The sequence below is a fragment of the Leucopleurus acutus genome (assembly GCF_964270905.1).
Source record: "Leucopleurus acutus genome assembly, chromosome: 3".
NCBI classification, from domain to species: domain Eukaryota; kingdom Metazoa; phylum Chordata; class Mammalia; order Artiodactyla; family Delphinidae; genus Leucopleurus; species Leucopleurus acutus.
In genome coordinates, this window is record NC_139145.1 from 13,855,853 (window position 1) to 13,874,259 (window position 18,407).

Genomic DNA, 18,407 nt, shown 5'->3' on the forward strand with positions numbered 1-18,407 from the left:
TGTCTGGCGCTTTGTAGGAAAAATTAGCCTCCCCCTGCTGTTTTAGTAGTTTTGATCTTCTCCATATCAAAGTATTGCTTTCTTTTTAACTGCATGCCCATCTCAGGAACATTTTAAATTCACACATTGTCTGCCCAGATTTAACCATCAACACCATGATGTAAGCCGTGTGTCATGGTGGAACCTTTTACTGTACCTCCAGCTGCTGGCAACTTTCATAGGGAAAAGATGGTGCAAAACTTTCACTGCCCCTAATTTAATGTGCCTGCTGATTGGTTTCTAAAGCAAAGGGACTGGAATTCTCATTGACGGGGCGGGATTTGTGGCCTGCTGGGGTCTGGCTCCTGGTCTTCCTGGCTGCAAGGTCCTTGTGGGCCTGGTTCCCTCCAGTGGGGGACAGAGAGCTAGAGTGTGTCTACACACCCTTAGCAGGAAGGCTAGCTCGTCTCCGCTTTGGGTCCCCTGGTTCAAGGCAGCTGCCAGCTTGAGTCTGAGGTGATGGGGCCCTGCTTGGCAAGTCCATGGGGCAGGGGGACGGGGCATGTACAAGCTGCATGAAGGAGGATTAAGGCTTCTAAGAGCTGCCTCAGCACACAGCCACTGGCCAGACTCCAGACACGTCAGTCTGGCTGATGACACGAGCACTGTTCTTAGCAGCCGCCTAAGCCGGTCAGATGGAAAAGTAATCCTGTTTGTGCTTCCCTTCTGACACAGATCACACTGTGGAACGGGCCTTCACTGTGAATGGGGGAAGTAGCTTCTGCTCTGGGACCAGGAGGAAAACATACCTTCTGATATTAGTGTTCCATAGTCAGTGTAACTAACATTTCAAGGAAGATGTTCCTAGCACAGGATAAGATTTACTGCAGATTGACTAGTATTGAGAAATTGCCAGGTTTTTACCAAAGTCAGGGTCCCCCATCCCTTTCTCTGTCTGTGGTTAGACTCTTTCTCTTGCCTCCCAAGTGATTCTTTATAAGAGAACCTTGCAGTGATGGGGAAGGGTCTTCCTTTGTCTGAAGGGTGAATGCTACTGTGAACTTGTAATTTCTTGAGAGACTGGGGTCAGCTGGCATTGGCCAGCATTTTTCTTGACATGAAACAAATTCAAGCCATAGCCACTCTGACCATTTACTGCTTGGGAAGCATAAATAATTTGGTCTCTACTCCTTGACCACCTCCCCTCCATGGCATCAGCAGGGAAGTGTACCGCTGATTTCACCCATGATGTGGGCCAATTCACAGATAGCCAGGTGCTGCGAGAATTATCTTGACTTTGATTTGTTTGTGGGGGTGAAATTCTTTGGAACTTGCTTGAGGGTCATGTGACATTCAGCTGCTTCTGCAGAAAGGGAAAGTCTGTTGATTAATACATGCCAGGACATGGATGTAGGGTGCCCTCAGCCAAACAACAGACCCTCTGGGTCTGTTTTACAAGAGGCAAACAACAGACCTCAGCCAAACAACAGACCCTCTGGGCCCAGCAGTTGACTAGGCCTTTGCCCCTGGGCTTGGTGAGCAGAGGCAGCTGTGGAGCAGAGCACTCAAGAGACAGACAGCCCTAGGTGACCTTCTGCTGACCAGACCACCACCCACTCTGTTTCTTTGTTGCCAGGAGGATGAAGATGAAGGTGATGAGGCCACCACCTCCCATGTAGGCTTGCTGTGAGGATTAAATAAGTGTTCAGTACAGCGTGTCAGCCCAGGAAGCAGCAGTTACCTACTGGCGAGCTTATCTAGGCCCTAGCAGAGATGTGTGTGTTGGTAGGTCGCATAAAGCTCTGCTGAGTATGGTCACTGTATTTCATGGGAGAGTTCATGAAGCTTTCCAGTTAATCTGCACTGTTCCTGCCTTCCCTTGCATCTTGCTCCCGGCGTGCTGTATCACTTTAGGATGGAGGTGAGTGAATGGACAGGACAGAGTCAAGGTGGGGTCACTGGGCTTCGTGGGCCCTCTGGGACACCAGGAGTTAAGGTGGAACTACAAGTACAGAGTGTAACTGTCAGCCTCTCACAATGGACAGAACTGGAACTGAATCTCCAGGAATCAGCCTTTCTCTTTTCCTCTGTTGCTTGCTTTCAGAAGCCTAGACCCAAGCCTACCCCATGTCTGTCTCGCCTCCTAATCTCCAGGAAAGAAAGTGTTTCTGTTGCAATTTGAAAAACATTGCAATTGTGTTGGCTGCTAAATACTATCTGTCCTTAGATGAGTTGGAATGATAGCAAACAATATCCTTGAAAGCAGGAGTGCTTAATCAGGGGTCTATAAACATAGGAAAAGAACTGACATTTTTATTTTCATTAGCGCACCCAGAGGTTCCCGAAGTTTCTTGGTTCACAGCATCATTAGCATCTCAATTTTTTCATCATGATCTTAGGCCAAAGGAAATACCTAACAATTTTGTTTATTAGGTAGTTAGATACAAACAACTGAATAAATACTAATGTCCCAACAATGGTATAGCTGTTTTGGAGGGGAGGGCACATAAATTGAAGGGAAAAATATGATATTCTTGGATTACTACAGCCAGTTCCTTATGGAATGTGTGTGCCTGTTGGGTACCGCACAACTCCTCAAACCTTAGAACCAGAACCTTAGACACCTGCCATCCACATTTCCTATCCCACGTTAGTTTTTACATGGTACAGTTGTCCCTTGGTATCAGTGGGGGATTCATTCTAGGACACACATAACAGACACACACTGCTAGGCACCCAAATCCGCAGGTTCTCAAGTCCCTTATATTGCAGCAACATGGATGGACCTAGAGATTTATATTAAGTGAAGTAAGTCAGACAGAGAAAGACACATGTTGCTTATATGTGGAATCTAAAAAAATGATACAAATGAACTTACAAAACAGAAAGAGTCACAGGTGTAGAAAACAAACTTACGGTTACCAGTGGCGAAAGGGGAGGGGAGGGATAAATTGGGAGATTGGGATTGACATATACACACTACTATGTATAATATAGATAGCTAATAAGGACCTACTGTATAGCACAGGGAATTCTACTCAGTACTCTGTAATGGCCTATATGGGAAAAGAATCTTAAAAAGAGTGGATGTATGTATACGTATAACTGATTCACTTTGCTGTACAGCAGAAACTAACACAACATTGTAAATCAGCTATACTCCAGTAAAAAAAAATTTTTTTTAAATGGCATAGTGTTTGCATGTCCTCTGTCCTGTACTTTAAATCATCTCTAGGTTACTTATACCTAATACAATGTAAGCACTATATAAATAATTGTAAACACTGTGTAAACTCTTTGTAAATAGTTGCCAGTGCACAGCAAATTCAAGTTTTGCTTTTTGGAACTTTCTAGAATGTTTCCCCCCAAATATTTTTGATCTGCTGTTGGTTGAATCTGCAGACACCAAGGGCCAACTATTTGCTTTTTATCACAGCAACCTAAATTCAGGCTTTGTAAGATATGATACTGTCGAAAGGAATATGGTGCAGTCTAACATTATGAATTACCTTGTGCTGCTGGTTCCCACAGTGCCTCTCTGAGTTACTGTAACACCCTGTGGTCCTTCAACACTCAGTTTGGGAACCAGGACACTGACCATCTAATGTCTCTTCATCTTTTTCTTCTTATTCCTGTAAACTGGGAATATGTTGTAAGATACCTGTTTGGAGTAGATCCAGAAATTAGACACACAGTTGGGTCATGCAGCCTTCTTTGGGTTGGAAACAATAGGTGAAATTCTCTTCCTGTCCCTTGACGTTCAACTATCTCAACACAGTACCTGCTGGCTCCCACCTCGACCACAGAACAGTGTGAAAACAGAGAGGGAAAAGCATATTTGGATCTTTCAGATGTAAAACTTTTGAAGACGGTATACTTTGTCGTGAGAATCCAATTAATTCCTCCATATCTGCAGATAGATTTATAAGTTTGAGTTTTCAGCCTCCTTTCCCCATTGAGCCATGGTGCTGAGAGCCATTCATTTCCTGTAGGACTGAGAGCACACAGAGAGCACCCTGCGTGCACCCTCATTGATTAACTCTGTCCCCACGCATCCCATCTTTTGCACCTGTAAACAGCGTGCTGCTGTGTGCAGGTATAGTTGAGGATGAACTTACTATTCCCTACCCCACAGTCTGGGACTTGTGAAGAACAAAAGCCCAACATGGTCACATGGCCCTTGCACTGTCCCATCCTGCCTGTCCTCCTTTAAGCTCTTCATATGCACTGGTATCTCTCCTGCTTACAGACCTGTGCCTGTGTTATTGCATCAGTTGTGCCTTCCCCTGTCCATCACAAGCCTTGTCTCTCTCTACCTTACCCACCACAGGAGTGCACACCCTCTCTGTCCATGGCCACAGCAACCCTGCCATTCTTTTTCACAATACTCACCCAGGTATTGCTTAAGCACTCAAAGAACATCATGTCGACTGCAGAGTCCCTAAGCCTGGCATGTAGCTCTGATGAGATGCATTGGCTGAGCAATTTTCCGTGTGAGACTGTGAGCTGATTTCCTTTTCCAGAGCTTTGAAATTGAGCTAGAAGCCCCAGGGTGACAATCGTGTGTGGTCACTGTAGCCCCTGAGTTGTTCACTGAGTACTTGCTGTGTACTGAAAGGACAAGAGAAAAGTAAAGATGGCCCTGCCCTTGGGCTCCCAGGTGTGTGTGTGTGGGGGGGCTGACCATCAGAGTCACTAGACAGAGATCAGGGAAGCACCAGGTACAGCAAATGAAAGGCATGAAGGTGACAGAGAAGGTGCCCATTGTGGCCACCATGTTGTTCGGAGTGTTGATGTCAGGGGCTGGGGCAGTGCAGAGTAGAGGCGACCACTGTGGGAAGAATTTACCCAAGGTGTCAACCCAGTTGGATCTGTGCCTTAGAAGAGTCGTCCTGTGTGGCTTTCACATAGCACTGCTCACCAGTGCCTCTCTTTCTTGGCCCACAACAGACTAGAGATTCTGGTGTTCTGCTGCAATATGCATGAATGGCTTCTTAAAGTTTCCCAAGGAGTTTACTTGCCCACAGTCCTGGGAGGGCTGAGCTGCAAGCTACAGACTGTCTGGGTGTGGTTTCTTGAGGTGCGAGTCCTGCCTGGGCCCCAAGTGGGTACAGAACAGAAGTCCAAAGCATCCCATGATTATCCCCATGGCTCAGTTTTCGTATTTCATGATCCCTCACATCGGGGCCATGGGTGTCACCTGTCATTGGTTGTCCTCAGAGCATCGTAAGACAAACTGATATATTTATGGATCCCATCTCATCTGTCACAACCACGTTATCATGCCTTCTCATTTGAGCTGGCAACCTCCAGCAATTTTTTTCCTTATAAATTGACCTCAGTTGTTACAAGTATGTGGGTCTTGTGCTTAGTTTTTCATGTTACTTAAGATGGGCCAGCCCATCCTGGCTGTTTGCATTGGACGCTCCTGGGGGTGCATGTTCAGCTCACAAATGGGGATTTCTCAAAGCTCAACTGAAACTTCCCAGGAATCATGTCAAATTATGGGCCACAGCAGCCCATAATAGAAGTGGCCTATCTTTCCACTTCCTGGGTAAGTTACTTCTCTGTGCCCTGGTTTCCTTATCTTTAAAGTGAGGATGAGGCTAGAAGCAATCTCAGAGTTGTGAGGATTTAAATGTCACTGTCAGATGTGAGCTGGCAGGCTAAAAAGGGTGTTTTAGCCTCTGTGGTAGAGGTAGTGATTTAAAGCAGAGATAAGACAAAGTTAAAGGGTCAGATTTTCTGTAGAAAAAGGTCTGTTCATTTTCTGAGCAGAAAATTCAGCTTCCTTGGCTCAAGGGCCCATGTGGGCCTGGCTTGAAGGTGAAGGAAAGTGATTGTGTCCAGAGTCCTCCATCCTTTGGCTTTGCTGAGAGTCCATTTGGAGAGAGAACAGGCACAGCCCAGCCCGGAAGCTCCAGAAGTCATTTACCTTGATTTCAGCTTGCCTCGGGGACACTGCTTGAAGGGTTCCAGAATGTCATTACTTAATAGGAAATTTATGGGGCTGCTTCCTCCTGGTGGGATGGGCTTGTCTCGCTCCCCTCCCTCCCCCCAGCAACCTGCGTCCTTGTGGCTGACAGAGCTCCACTGTCCTAGGGCCAGAGCGTCTCCTTCAGAGTGGGGCTGCTCCTGTCCTTTGTGTGCCATAGCTCACCTGGCACATGCTTGGCTGTGTAATTCCTGAGCTGCTTTCTAGGAGACCTCTAGTAGAAACCAAACTGCACATCATTCTTGATCCTCACTTAATGAGATCCTCACTTAATGCCACCCTCCCTCCCATGCTTGCTTCTCCAGCACATCCAAGACTCCCTTCCTGATGGAGCCAGAGTTACATTCATCCCCTTTTGCTCCTTTGGACATGTTGATCCTGCTGCATGAAAACCCCTCTCCCAAACGACTCCAAGGTGTCCTTAAACCCCAGTGACATATTTCCTTCTCTGTGGTGCTGCCCCTCTGTCAATACTTGTGTCCAAGCACTCAGCATATCCTGTATCTTTCTGTATCTGATTTGTGGCCACCGTCTCCCCCTTCTGTCTTACTAGCCCCAAACCCCAGTTTCTGTTGTTGCCCAATAAATGATCGTCCCCATCCACTTACCTATGAAGGGTTTGCGAGGGAGAGTCTCTGCCATCTTGTGGATGCCTCTCCATCCTCCCTCCTTCCAGCAGTTTTCTACAAATTCTTCTAGCCCACTGGCTTCCCCACCTGGAATCTGCAGTAAGTCTTGGCTGGCTCTCCTCTGGAGAGGGTCACAGAGTGAGGCCACAGGCCAGGCTGCCCTCACCACTCCCACTTTATCCTTGTCCTTCCCTGTCTTGATACTTGCATCCTTAACTGTGGGGGTTTTTTTCTTTTTTTTTAAATGAGTTTACTGTTTTGTTTATAGTACCTTTATTTTGAAAGGAAGCTAAATCAGGAGCCACACATGGATATCAGTAAAATTAAAAACCACAAGAACAGGGCTTCCTGGGTGGCGCAGTGGTTGAGAGTCCGCCTGCCGATGCAGAGGACGCGGGTTCGTGCCCCGGTCCGGGAGGATCCCACATGCCGTGGAGTGTCTGGGCCCGTGAGCCATGGCCACTGGGCCTGCGTGTCTGGAGCCTGTGCTCCACAGCGGGAGAGGCCACAACAGTGAGAGGCCCGCGTACCGCAAAAAAAACCCCAAAACAAAACCACGAGAACAAAACAGTGATGTTAAATTCCATCCAAATAATAGTATCGTCTGCTGACACCTCTGAGCACAACCTTTCACACTGGCACAGACAGGGACTTTTCTTGTCAATGCTGGAAGGAGAATAAAAAGAAATGAAAAGAGGGGAGTAAGTAATTAAATGCCATCTACCTAAAGGCAGTCTGTGCTTCCCTGGTGGCTTCAGGGACACGGTTCTGTGAACCCTCCTATGGCCCCACCTGAGCCCTAGCATGTCACTCTGCAGGTGGCTATAGACACTGCTTCTCTGAGATTGAGGTCCCACTCTTTATCAACTAAACCTCATAACTTGGAGAAATCTTTTCTCTTTTCCTTGCCCAGTCACTTTAGGAATGAAGGCATGCTTTTTGTCTGCAAAGCTCCATGCACAGCCAAACGCAGCTTCCAGGTACTGCCTCCTTCTGTCGCCTCCTTAGGCTACCCTCACATCCTGCCTTAGGTCAGCAGTGACATGCTCTCAGCCAGATTCCTCCCTTCCTCCCACATTACACTCAGTGTCGAGTGATTCAGCCTAGCCCCTTGTTCTCTCTTCCCTCTGTTCTCTTCTCTGAGCAAGCCCTTTCTGATGATTCTACACCTTATCCCAGCCTTTGGATGCTCCCTCTCCCTGGATCTGTATGTGGCCTCATCCTGCTTTCTTTGGGGTATGTTTACTCAAGTCAGGGCTCCAGGATCCACCCTGTCCTTTCCAAGCTCCCAGCCAGGTGCACTTCATGTACCTCCCTTCCACCAGTAGCACCTCCATCCCCTCTGTCCCACCTTGATTCATTGCATGACACTTCTTCCCAGGACCACATGGTGCTTAGTTCTGGCCATATTTGTACCAGAAGTACCCCTGATGGGAAAAGGAAAGTGCCTTGTATCCCCAGAGCCTGAAGCAGGCCTATCCAGTCATGTCTGCCTTTGGAAACTATTGTAGTCCACAGTGCTCCTTCGAGGTGGTTGTGCTATTGCAAAGTTTCATCAACCCATCATCAAATTAAGTTGCTTCGGGAAATGTCCCTTCGTGGTCCTGAACTCCTAGCACACTGCTCTCTTGGCTTCAGGGATGCTTTCACAGGCTGCTGGCCAGCCAGTCTCCACCTCCAGTCCCCATCACATTCTTATGCCAGATGCCCATTTGGTTTTAGCTTTGGGTGTCACTTCCCCATCTCTAGCACCGTGTGTGCAAGAGAGGTACCAGGGATCGGCTTTGCACCTACAAACCCTCCTTCCTGTAAGTGTTCTTCCTGGGCTGGTGTTCTCCGTGTAGAAAACTTAGAAGTTGTCATAGGAGCTGTCCCTTCCCTCTTGGGTCTTGGGAGTTACCTGGGAGGGCGTAAACTCTAAATTCTTGCTGGCATCTTGAAAGCAGTTGGACATCATTAAATAGTTAAGTTTAGCATCAGATGCAAGACCACATCTAGACACCTAACTCACACTGCTGTAACACGCCCTTCCTCCAGCACTGGACAATTGCTAAGATCCAGAGTCTTTTGCATGCAGTGGCCATGGGCTGCTCCTGCACAGGTTCCCGCCCTGCGGCAGCGTTTTCCTTGGGGCAGCACTCTCTTCATGTATGCTCTCTGGCCATTTGATAGCTAGACCTGTAATCAACCAGAGCACCCTGGAAGGAAAGCGATCTCCTTGGCCATGTCAGTTTTGTCAGGCCTCGGGCCAAGAGGTCCAGCTCTCCACAGCCCCCCATGATGAACTCACCACTGAGTTGCTTTTACATAGCAAGTTCTCCCTTGTGCTTTAAAATTCGGTAATTTGCTGGAACTGCATTTACAGAAACCACTGTGAGAACCTTGTTTCAAATTACACTTGGACTGAATTATAAAGTAATTCATCAGCAACTAGAGTGCCTAGTATGTGCTAAGTGTGTTCCAGAAAGAAAGCTGTGACAGAGACAGCCAGCTTGCTGTGTTTTTTCTTGTGCCCTCTGCCTACCAGCTCCTGTGGTCCTAAAAATCTTCCCTCTTTTCCTAAGCCCTTGCCTGACTTCGTCAGCCACAGAGGTTTTCTTACCCTCACTGAACTCCTAGGTTTATTACTGGAGTTGCTCATTACATGCAGGCAGCTCCTAGCTTACTTTCAGTCTTTCTTCCTGCAGGGACTGATCATTCCTTTTTCTTGCCCTCAGAAAGGTGTCGGAAAAATAGTGCACAAAAAGTGCAGATGATCAGTACTTTTGAGCAGATGTTTCTTTTCATTAATAGAGTGAAGAAACTCGACATTCTGAGTAAGGGGTGAGTTAGTGCAGGGGTCCCCAACCCCCAGCATCAGTCCGCGGGCTGTTAGGAACCGGGTTGCACAGCAAGAGGTGAGCGGCGGGCCAGCAAGTGAAGCTTCATCTGTTTCTCCCCATCTCTCACATTACCACCTGAACCATATCCCCAGCCCCCACCCCCACCCCGCCTTCCGTGGAAAAATTGTCTTCCACGAAACCAGTCCCTGGTGCCAAAAAGGTTGGGGACCACTGGGTTAGTGTGTTTCTGAGGGACAGTTTGACATTAAAAACATGAACCCACTGCCCTGTGGTTGTCCTGTTAGAATAACTGGACAGGTGCACAAAGTCGCCCTTGCAGTGATGCTCATGGTGTGTCTTGAAGCAGGTGTTGTTGAGGGCAGTGCACAGGACAGAGTGCTAATAAGGCACTGATGGAGGGGGGACGCTCATGTGCCACCCCCAAGCCCCTAGCGGATCACAGGAGGTGCCCCTCTACACCTTTATAAATAAGCTTCGAAAAGCTGGTTAATAGAACAGTAGGTCAAGTATGGATTCATTTTTATGTTACCACAGTTACCTTGTGGTATTTCTGTAATCAGCAAACATATTATTTAAGTTACCAAGAAAACGTTCTTCATAAGCGTGAGCACTCAGCAGTGGACTGCGTGGGCTAGTCAGGAGTGGGCAGCCTGGCCTTCCTGCTCCGTCCTGCCTGGCCCCCACTCACCAAGTGGAATTACTCACTTGGCTAGATGTTTCATGAACCACAAATACAAATAAGAATTTTAATGAAAACGACATGATTTGGGGCTTGCAAATCATCCTCTCTCATACACAGTGTCCCGTAAAAGCTCTCAGATGTGAAAACTTGGTTTGTCGCATATTGTACCCACTTCCCTGTGAACTCCATAGCTCCCACAGACCCTTCCAGCTCCTGGTTGACTCTAGACTCCATGTCCCGGCCCTCGGAGTTGGTACCTGATCTCTCTTCCCTACTGGATGATGAATCTTTGAGGAGCACACTCACTGGGGCCCTTTTAGTCAGTGCATGGAGTGTCTCCCCAGCCAACCTGATCAGTCTTCACCAGAGGAGCTCAGCCTTTGGAGGCCACAGCCCTGGGGGATGTGTCATTGTGAGTGGCACCCATCTGCTGCCTGGTCTCTGATGGTAGCTTTTCTCTTCCCTTGTAGAGTGCCCAGTGAAGAATGTGATGGGATCAGTAGCATGTCTGCGGAGAGCGGCCCTGGGACGAGATTGAGAAATCTGCCAGTAATGGGGGATGGACTAGAAACTACCCAAATGTCTACAACGCAGGCCCAGGCCCAACCCCAGCAAGCCAACACAGCCAGCACCAACCCCCCTCCCCCGGAGACTTCCAACCCCAACAAGCCCAAGAGGCAGACCAACCAACTGCAATATCTGCTCAAAGTGGTGCTCAAGACACTATGGAAACACCAGTTTGCGTGGCCTTTCCAGCAGCCTGTGGATGCCGTCAAGCTAAACCTCCCTGTGAGTAACTTGGGCAGGGTCCGGGGCTGCCGTCCTCAGGTCTCCTCCTGTGTTGCTCCTGGTGAGGGTGGACTTACGGGAGGGTGGAGATGCCTTTGGAGTCATTGTGAAAAGCGCGAGGTCCAGCTCTGAACTCCAGCACGCACGAGGCCCTTGACTGAGTGGTTTCAGCAGTCCTGATGAATGGAAGTGGGGAAGGAGAGAAAACGTGCTCATTGGCCTAAATAATAACTGGTTTCTTTGATACTAGCATTCTGGGAAATATTCTGTAGAGATGTTGAAACGGGTAGAGGGCTGCTTGCAGCTTGCCTTTCAATTCCATGGGGAGCTAAAGTGGGGTCACTTGGTGGTCCGGGCCCTCCCTCCTCAGATGTGGTCAGCTCACTTGGCCCAGTAGGTTCAGCAGACGTGGTTGGTCAGATTGTGAGAGGGATTGGCTTGCTGCAGTACCTCTTCTGGTACTGGTGCTGTCATCATCACCCAGAGCACAGGGCAGGGAAAGGTAGTAGAATAACTCCCAGGGAGCCAAGTACATGGAGGTGGCCTGGATGGAGAGAGGGAGTATGGGTGCAGCTTTGCCTCTGGCTGCCTCTGCACACCCCCTCACACCTGCCCGCCTTGTTGTGGCCATGCTGCACTTGCCTTTGTTCTTTTGTACCCCTGTTCCTCTCCTTTTTCCTTTGAGAGCTTTCCATATGCCCACATTCCTAGCAAATGTTTCTGGAAACTCAGCTTGTACCTTTAACTGAACCTCGGGAGCAAACAGGATAAATGTGTTAATTTTTTCCTTTCTTCAAAGCATCAAGGACTAATTGTCTTTAAATTGCCCTCTGCTGTTTGCCAAATCCCACACACTGACCTGGGCGAGGGAACTGGAATCAGATGATTGTTACAGTTGACCCAGACGTGGGTTTACGAGTTAGAGCTGCATGGGTATAGGATCCTCAGCCTCTGCCAGGCGTCCGGTTTCAAGGAGGAGGGACACACCAGTGTGACCTTCTCCTTGCTTGAAAGTTGCTATGTCTGTAACAGCTGGCCAGTACTCTCTGTCCATTGAATACCCATCATATGCACTCAGGGGAAGAGAGTCAGGAGGGGGAGCTGCAGGTCTGGGTCACGAACCAACTGAGGAAAGGGTATGGGAACAAAAGAAGGGTCCTCACCAAATCTGCACTTCAGAGGTCACTCTCATCATTGACCACAATCAGGAGTAGAGGCAGCGAGCCCGTCACTGCGGGGAGTCTCTTGGGAGAGCTTGCTGTACCAGTTTCTAGCTGGGCTAATGGGCTGGGCCCTGCAGGGTCCACAGGTGAGGTGACCTTCCCAGAGCAAATGCAAAGAATGGGGAGAGAAGGAGCTGGGGGTTGGAATCCAAGGGGGGCCCACAGCTCTTATAGCACTGGAGGGAGGCGGGAGGCCAGTAGAATCAACCGCAGAGAGCAGACCCCCAAGTTTCTACGTCAGAGACTACAGGGAGGTCAAACAGATGAGGATTCCGACCTGACCCTACTGTTGGCCTTTAGGAGGGCATTGGTGACCTTAGGAAGATGTGACGCAGAAGTAGAAACCAGATTCGCGACGGTGTGAATAAGAAGGTGAGGATGTGAAGCCATCATTTCAAGAAACTTGGCTTTGAAGGGAAAGCGCGGCAGGGCCAGATGGAGGAGGGGTTGGTTTGTTACAGGAAGATGCAGAGGGTGCAGAGGCAAGGAGAGCTGAGAGGGTGAAAACTAAGGGGAACTGGGGGGCTTGAGATCCTGAGAAGGCAGCATCCCAGCCAGCAGGACAGACACGGGTGGGTAGTCTGTTAGGCCAGGGGGTTTGGGAGTTTGAGGTCATTCTCTGAAGTGGAGGCCAGGCTCCCCAGGGGCCACAGTGTGACTAGATGTCACCCTCAGCAGCTCTGATGTAGGAAGAAGAGAGGTGGGAGAGCTAGGGGCTAACCCTGAGGGGTGGGGCAGGGCTGTTTGGCTGGGAGCAATGTCATACTAACGCCCAGTTTTCCAGGGACACCCCCTTCTCCAGGAAATATTAATAGGGCCACTTCAAAAAAGGGTTCATTCTTTTTCTGTTTTCTGATGCCTTCCAGATCTTTACCTGTGTTTTGGCCCCTGTTCCTTGCTGGGCTTCTTATTAGAATGCTTGTGCCTCTTTCATTCAGAACACATGTACAATTGGATTGTCATGCCCCTAAACCCCTGTCTCCCTTTCAGTCTTCCCAGCCCCCATCCTCTTTTGTCATCGTCTCACCTCCTCCTTCCTACTTTGTCCTCAACCGCTATCCTGTTGGGCCTTGAACCACTTTTGACACACTGAGGCCAATTCAAGCACCTGACACCATTCTAAGTAGACCTTTGGCCGTGGAATAAACTCTAAATTTTCCCTGGGGCAGATATATTTGGACTTGGTTCTCTTGGGAAAGGTGGTCAGAGCAAATGTAACGTAGGAAGTCTGGTTCAGTCGCCCCTTGCGGCTGGGCAGGGCTGTGATCTTCGCCAGCCCTATGTGTATGCCAGTGGCTTCTGTTCCTTTCTCATGATTGTCAGAGCAACTCAGAACCTCACACCGCTTGCTCACCTTTTCAGTATTGTCCACCACTGTTCCTGGGCAGGACCTGGGGGCTTGCTAAAGCATAGGCCTGCCCCTCTGCTGTCAGGCTTCCCCTTGGACTTGGTTCTGATAACTTCACCTGAGTCTAATTGTGGGAGCTTCAGAGAATGTGGTTCTCAGTGGGGCCGGCTGGCTGTATGCAGGTCCCTCTTCTTGCCTGGCTCTCTGTGGTCCTTCCACCTGGAAACCTGAGCACTGCCTGATCTGTCCCCAAATTCTTCCTGTGGTTGATTTTAAAAATAAGCGTTTGGTTTTAGAGTAGGTTTAGATTTAGAAAAAGTTACGATGGTAGAAGAGAGTTTGATTTGAAGGGCTTTAGGACATCTACACCTGCCATCTGGCTTCTTCTGTTTAGCACTTGTAGAGTAAGATTTGAAGGTTTGAGGAGTGGGTCTGCTGCCGGGTGGGGGGTCGGGGGGCAGGGGGCAGGGAGGGTTGTGTGGTGTTTTTTGTTTTGTTTTTACTAAGGATTGTGAGGGCAGTCCATTTGATTCCTCATCTGGCACTTAACCTGGTTAGTTGTTGAACTGTATCCAGATACTAGTGGATCCTTAGTGGTAGACTGCAGGTAAAAGAAATGGAAGTGCGATGAACTGAAGGTAGAGGCTTTTGCTCCTTGGTTCTTTAGTGTGACAGGAAGCAAGGGATCCAGTTGTTATGGGTGGGCTTGAATGCTGGTTCTGTAGGATTTTGCATTTTATTGATGTGGAAAATTTGAAGCAGGGAGAAAGTAGAAATTACCATGGGTTATTTTACCAGATAAGAACCACTTTTTTTTAAAGGTTGTATGCTTTCCGCATTACTTACTAAAAATGAAAGGATATTTTAACATCAAAAAAAATAGAGGAAAACATAAATCTCAGTTAAGACAGCGTAGCCTGTTCCCAGACAGGACAGTTGGCAGACTTGCACATTTTTTCTCTAAATTGCCACCCAGCTTTTAGTAATCCTTCCCTGATCCACTTTATCTTGGGGTCCCCATGAGATGGCTCACTGATACCATGGAAGAGCTTAGGTCTGCATGTCTGTAGAATGACCTGGAGTGACATCTGCAGGCCCACCTGTGAGTACTGCATGGCTGCAGAGGTGACATTGGCCTTTTGCTCTCTCTGCTCTCCAGGATTACTATAAGATCATTAAAACACCTATGGATATGGGAACAATAAAGAAGCGCTTGGAAAACAACTATTACTGGAATGCTCAGGAATGTATCCAGGACTTCAACACTATGTTTACAAATTGTTACATCTACAACAAGGTGAGATGTGGGGGCTGATAGAGAAGGAGAAGGTAAAGGAGGAGGTGGGCATGTCTGGAACCCATTGGGCAGGGGTGCTGGGTGCAGGTGGGATCAGAGTCCAACGAGAGGAGACCATTGGCGACAGAGGTAAATGGGACCGCTGGTTTTGCCTGTGACTGGGTGTGTTTCTTTTGAGGCCAAAAACATTTTGGTCATGTTTCCAAGCTGTCCTTGTTAGCTGGAAGCGTGTGCTTCTGATACCCTTGGGACTTTGGTTCTTGAGCATGTCTAGTAGAGAAGGTGTGAAAAGGACAGTGACGACGCATTAAAAAGTCTGTTTGGATGACACAAATTGTCAGGAAGGAACCTACCAAGATATAGTTGTACAAAGGTGTGCTCAAACAGAAACCTAAATATGAGAGAGGGTACAGTGGGGCCCACCCGCTGCATCTGGAACTGTGGACATGACCATTGATAGCTAATGGCCATAGAATCAAGTGTTCCCTTACAGGGTCTTACATGTAGACATAAATATCACTTAACCCAGTAGCCAAACCATTCAGCTCGATTGTGCCTTGAAGCCAGATCATTTGTTTAAAGTCTCAGCTCTCACCACTAGGTTTAAGGGAAATGTGGACAGATGAGGTTCTCCATTTAGAGCTGAGTGGGAACAGCATGTGGCAGAGTGGGGACCCATAAGGCAGTGTGAAGTAGACATTTCCCCAAGCCCCAGTGAGCTGCTTTGGCGATATACTAGGGAACATTATTGGAGCCCTGTTCATGTATCTATGGCAAGAAATCCTGTGTAATTCAAATAATTCTAGTGAAGTTGCATTATGTCGAAGGAGGCTCTAGTGCAAGGAGGGCCCCTGTGTGTGATTGGCAGTGCTTGATAGATACTTAAGGCATTGGGATGGTTTCTCAAGCCAGAGGTTAAAAGACTAGAGAGGCAGCAGACCTGCAGGCATATGAAGCTTCCATGATGCCAGTTAGGATAGCTATGTTTTGACCCTTTAGGGTTTAGATTGGGGAAGGACCCTGAATATGATGCTCCACACTTTGGGGCATAGGGTGGGGAGCTCTTGTTCTGTCTAGAAAGGTGGGGAGGGCTTTCCAACCCTCACCACATGTGTCTCCTCTTTTAGCCTGGAGATGACATAGTCTTAATGGCAGAAGCTCTGGAGAAGCTCTTCTTGCAAAAAATCAACGAACTGCCCACTGAAGAAACTGAGATCATGATAGTCCAGGCAAAAGGAAGAGGACGTGGGAGGAAAGAAGCAGGTAGGGTACCTTCCGTGTCCCCAGCACTGTTAGCTTCACACTGAAATAGCCTGTGGCAAAGTGGGGACCCATAAGGCAGTATGAAATGGGCATTTCCGCAAGCCCCAGTGAGCTGCTTTGGGGCTATACTGGGGAACAGTAAAGCAGGGAAATTGGCTTTATTTCTCCCTAGTCTTTGCCAGCCTTCTCCAATTTCACTGGGAGACTGGGAGTGGTGGGAAGACAACTATATTATACACTCCCTGCCTTGTTGCTGTTTGGGTATGGTGAGGCCAGGTTCATCAGGGGAACCAGCCCAGAGGGTCATATGACCATGTGACCCTCCAGCAAAGTAGGAAAAATTGAGCCTAGCCTTTTTTGATGGACTTCAGTTAAAAAGAAAGTACAACTTCTTCAAAGCATTTTTAAATTATTTGAATTCTTCATCCCACCAGTGCTATAGTCAGTCTTTGTTTTTCATTTTAGATAAATTAACCTGATGAAGGGCAGTTTTAATTAATATTCCAGTCCTAGAGCCTTAAGGTTTATTATTTGAATTATTTATTAATACACTTGTGTTGGAGCCATGTCTGCTATTTGATAGTCTTCTGAAGTCAAGCCCTCTTTGTCTATCTTAGCACCTACCCCTGCCCCCAAGCCTGACACGGGATTCCGAAGGCCAGCTGGTAGGGAGTAGCCTACTCATGAAATGTTTCTGTCTAGGAAAAGTTTAAACAGCTGCCTTCTGCATCTTGCCATCCGCAGCTCCGTGCTGCAGAAAGGTGATGTTTGCAAGGTAGCCTGTGCTGTGAGTTGTTTGCTTCTCTAAGGAGTGGGCTTTCACGTGACTTCCTATCCCACGTGGAAGTGGTGGCTTCATGGGAGCAGAGGGGGTTGGCTAGATCCCCTGTAGTGCTGAGGGGTGGCCAAGGAGAGCTGGTCTTGAGGGTCACCCCTTAGCCATGGAACCTGCCCAGAGGCGTCCAGTATCCTTACGACCAAGGAGCCCCATCCTCCCTTCCTGGGACAAGGGGTTTGGTCTTTACATGGGGTGGATGTAGGGCCTCGTGTGTTTCGGCTCACCCACACAACTGCAGGGAGGCAGTCTGAGCCGGTCATGAAGGGCAGCAGCCGTCCAGCCTCCCCCTGTGATTCAGAGAGGTGGGGGTAGCCAATTTCCAGAAACCTTGGCCAGGGCTGCCGATTCCGTCCCCCTGCCAGAAATGCTTACTCAGAAGGCAGTGTTTCTGGGAATGAGGACAGCTCTGCCTGAAAGTACCAAGGAGCATTTTTTTGCTGTCACTGTCCTGGTGCTGACTCTCAGCGCGTGTTTCCTGTGCCTTTGGCTCAAGCCTTCATGCTCGTGAAGGGGTCTCTGTGCCTGAGTCCCCAAGTCAGGACTTGGAGCCAGGACACCCCAGGAAGTGTGGAATGTGGTGTGCCACTGCTCTCAGAGCCCCCTGGGACAGGTGGACAGATTTGGCTGAGGTCCAAGGTATTTAGGCTGTTCTGTCTCTTAGACAAATAGTTACAGAGACACTGTGTGCCATGCCCACGCCGATGTGTGCTTGCCACGTGTGGCAGTGTCCCCACAAGGTCAGCCGGCATGCAGACATGGCATCTAACCACCTGTCCCTTTTATGATTGGTAGGGACAGCAAAACCTGGCGTCTCTACGGTACCAAACACAACGCAAGCATCGACTCCTCCGCAGACCCAGACCCCTCAGCAGAATCCTCCACCCGTGCAGGCCACACCTCACCCCTTCCCCGCTGTCACCCCAGACCTCATCGTCCAGACCCCTGTCATGACAGTGGTACCTCCCCAGCCACTGCAGACGCCCCCACCGGTGCCCCCCCAGCCACTGCCCCCACCCGCACCAGCCCCCCAGCCTGTGCAGAGCCACCCGCCCATCATCGCGGCCACCCCACAGCCTGTGAAGGTGAGCGTCCTGTGCGTGTGTGTGGCCTAGCCTGACCACTGGCTGACTCCGGTCACCTCAGCTAGATGACCCTTGCCTCCCCTTCCACTCCATTATAGTGAGGCTTACAGAAGACAGTCACCTATCCTTGCTGATGCTTCTGGCTCCCAGGGCACTTGTGGGTAATTAGGACCTGGGGGGATCAAGCTGTGTTTAAATCAGCACAGCCTAAAAGCTGTTGTCTTGCTGACCCACAGATCCCATAATTGTGTAACACCTCCCAGGGGGTTGCTGCCCCCCTTCCCATTTCTAATTTAGACTGCATATTTGCAGATGCTGTCTAAATAGTCTCTGAAATGTGCCTCCCATGGGTGGCCAGAGTGACAGAGGTTGGCTGTGGGAGAGGTCCCTGGCATGTAGGAAACTGCTTTCAAAAGTCTCTTTGGCCTCTGGTGAGCAG

General features: G+C 48.9%; 1 protein-coding gene across 2 annotated transcripts in view; it reads left to right on the top strand.

Annotated features, from left to right (window-relative positions):
• The first annotated feature begins 1,804 nt into the window (after nt 1–1,804).
• Nucleotides 1,805–18,407, top strand: part of BRD4 (bromodomain containing 4) — a 43,173-nt gene continuing 26,570 nt past the window's right edge. Inside the window, exons 1-5 of one of the 2 annotated variants that reach the window (XM_082836723.1) lie at nt 1,805–1,900; nt 10,599–10,917; nt 14,648–14,785; nt 15,913–16,048; nt 17,679–17,968. In XM_082836723.1, coding sequence (XP_082692849.1) covers nt 10,633–10,917; nt 14,648–14,785; nt 15,913–16,048; nt 17,679–17,968 — 849 coding nt within the window. In that variant the 5' untranslated portion in view covers nt 1,805–1,900; nt 10,599–10,632. The remainder of the gene's footprint in view (nt 1,901–10,598; nt 10,918–14,647; nt 14,786–15,912; nt 16,049–17,678; nt 17,969–18,407) is intronic. The other variant, XM_082836724.1, reaches the window with a different exon arrangement.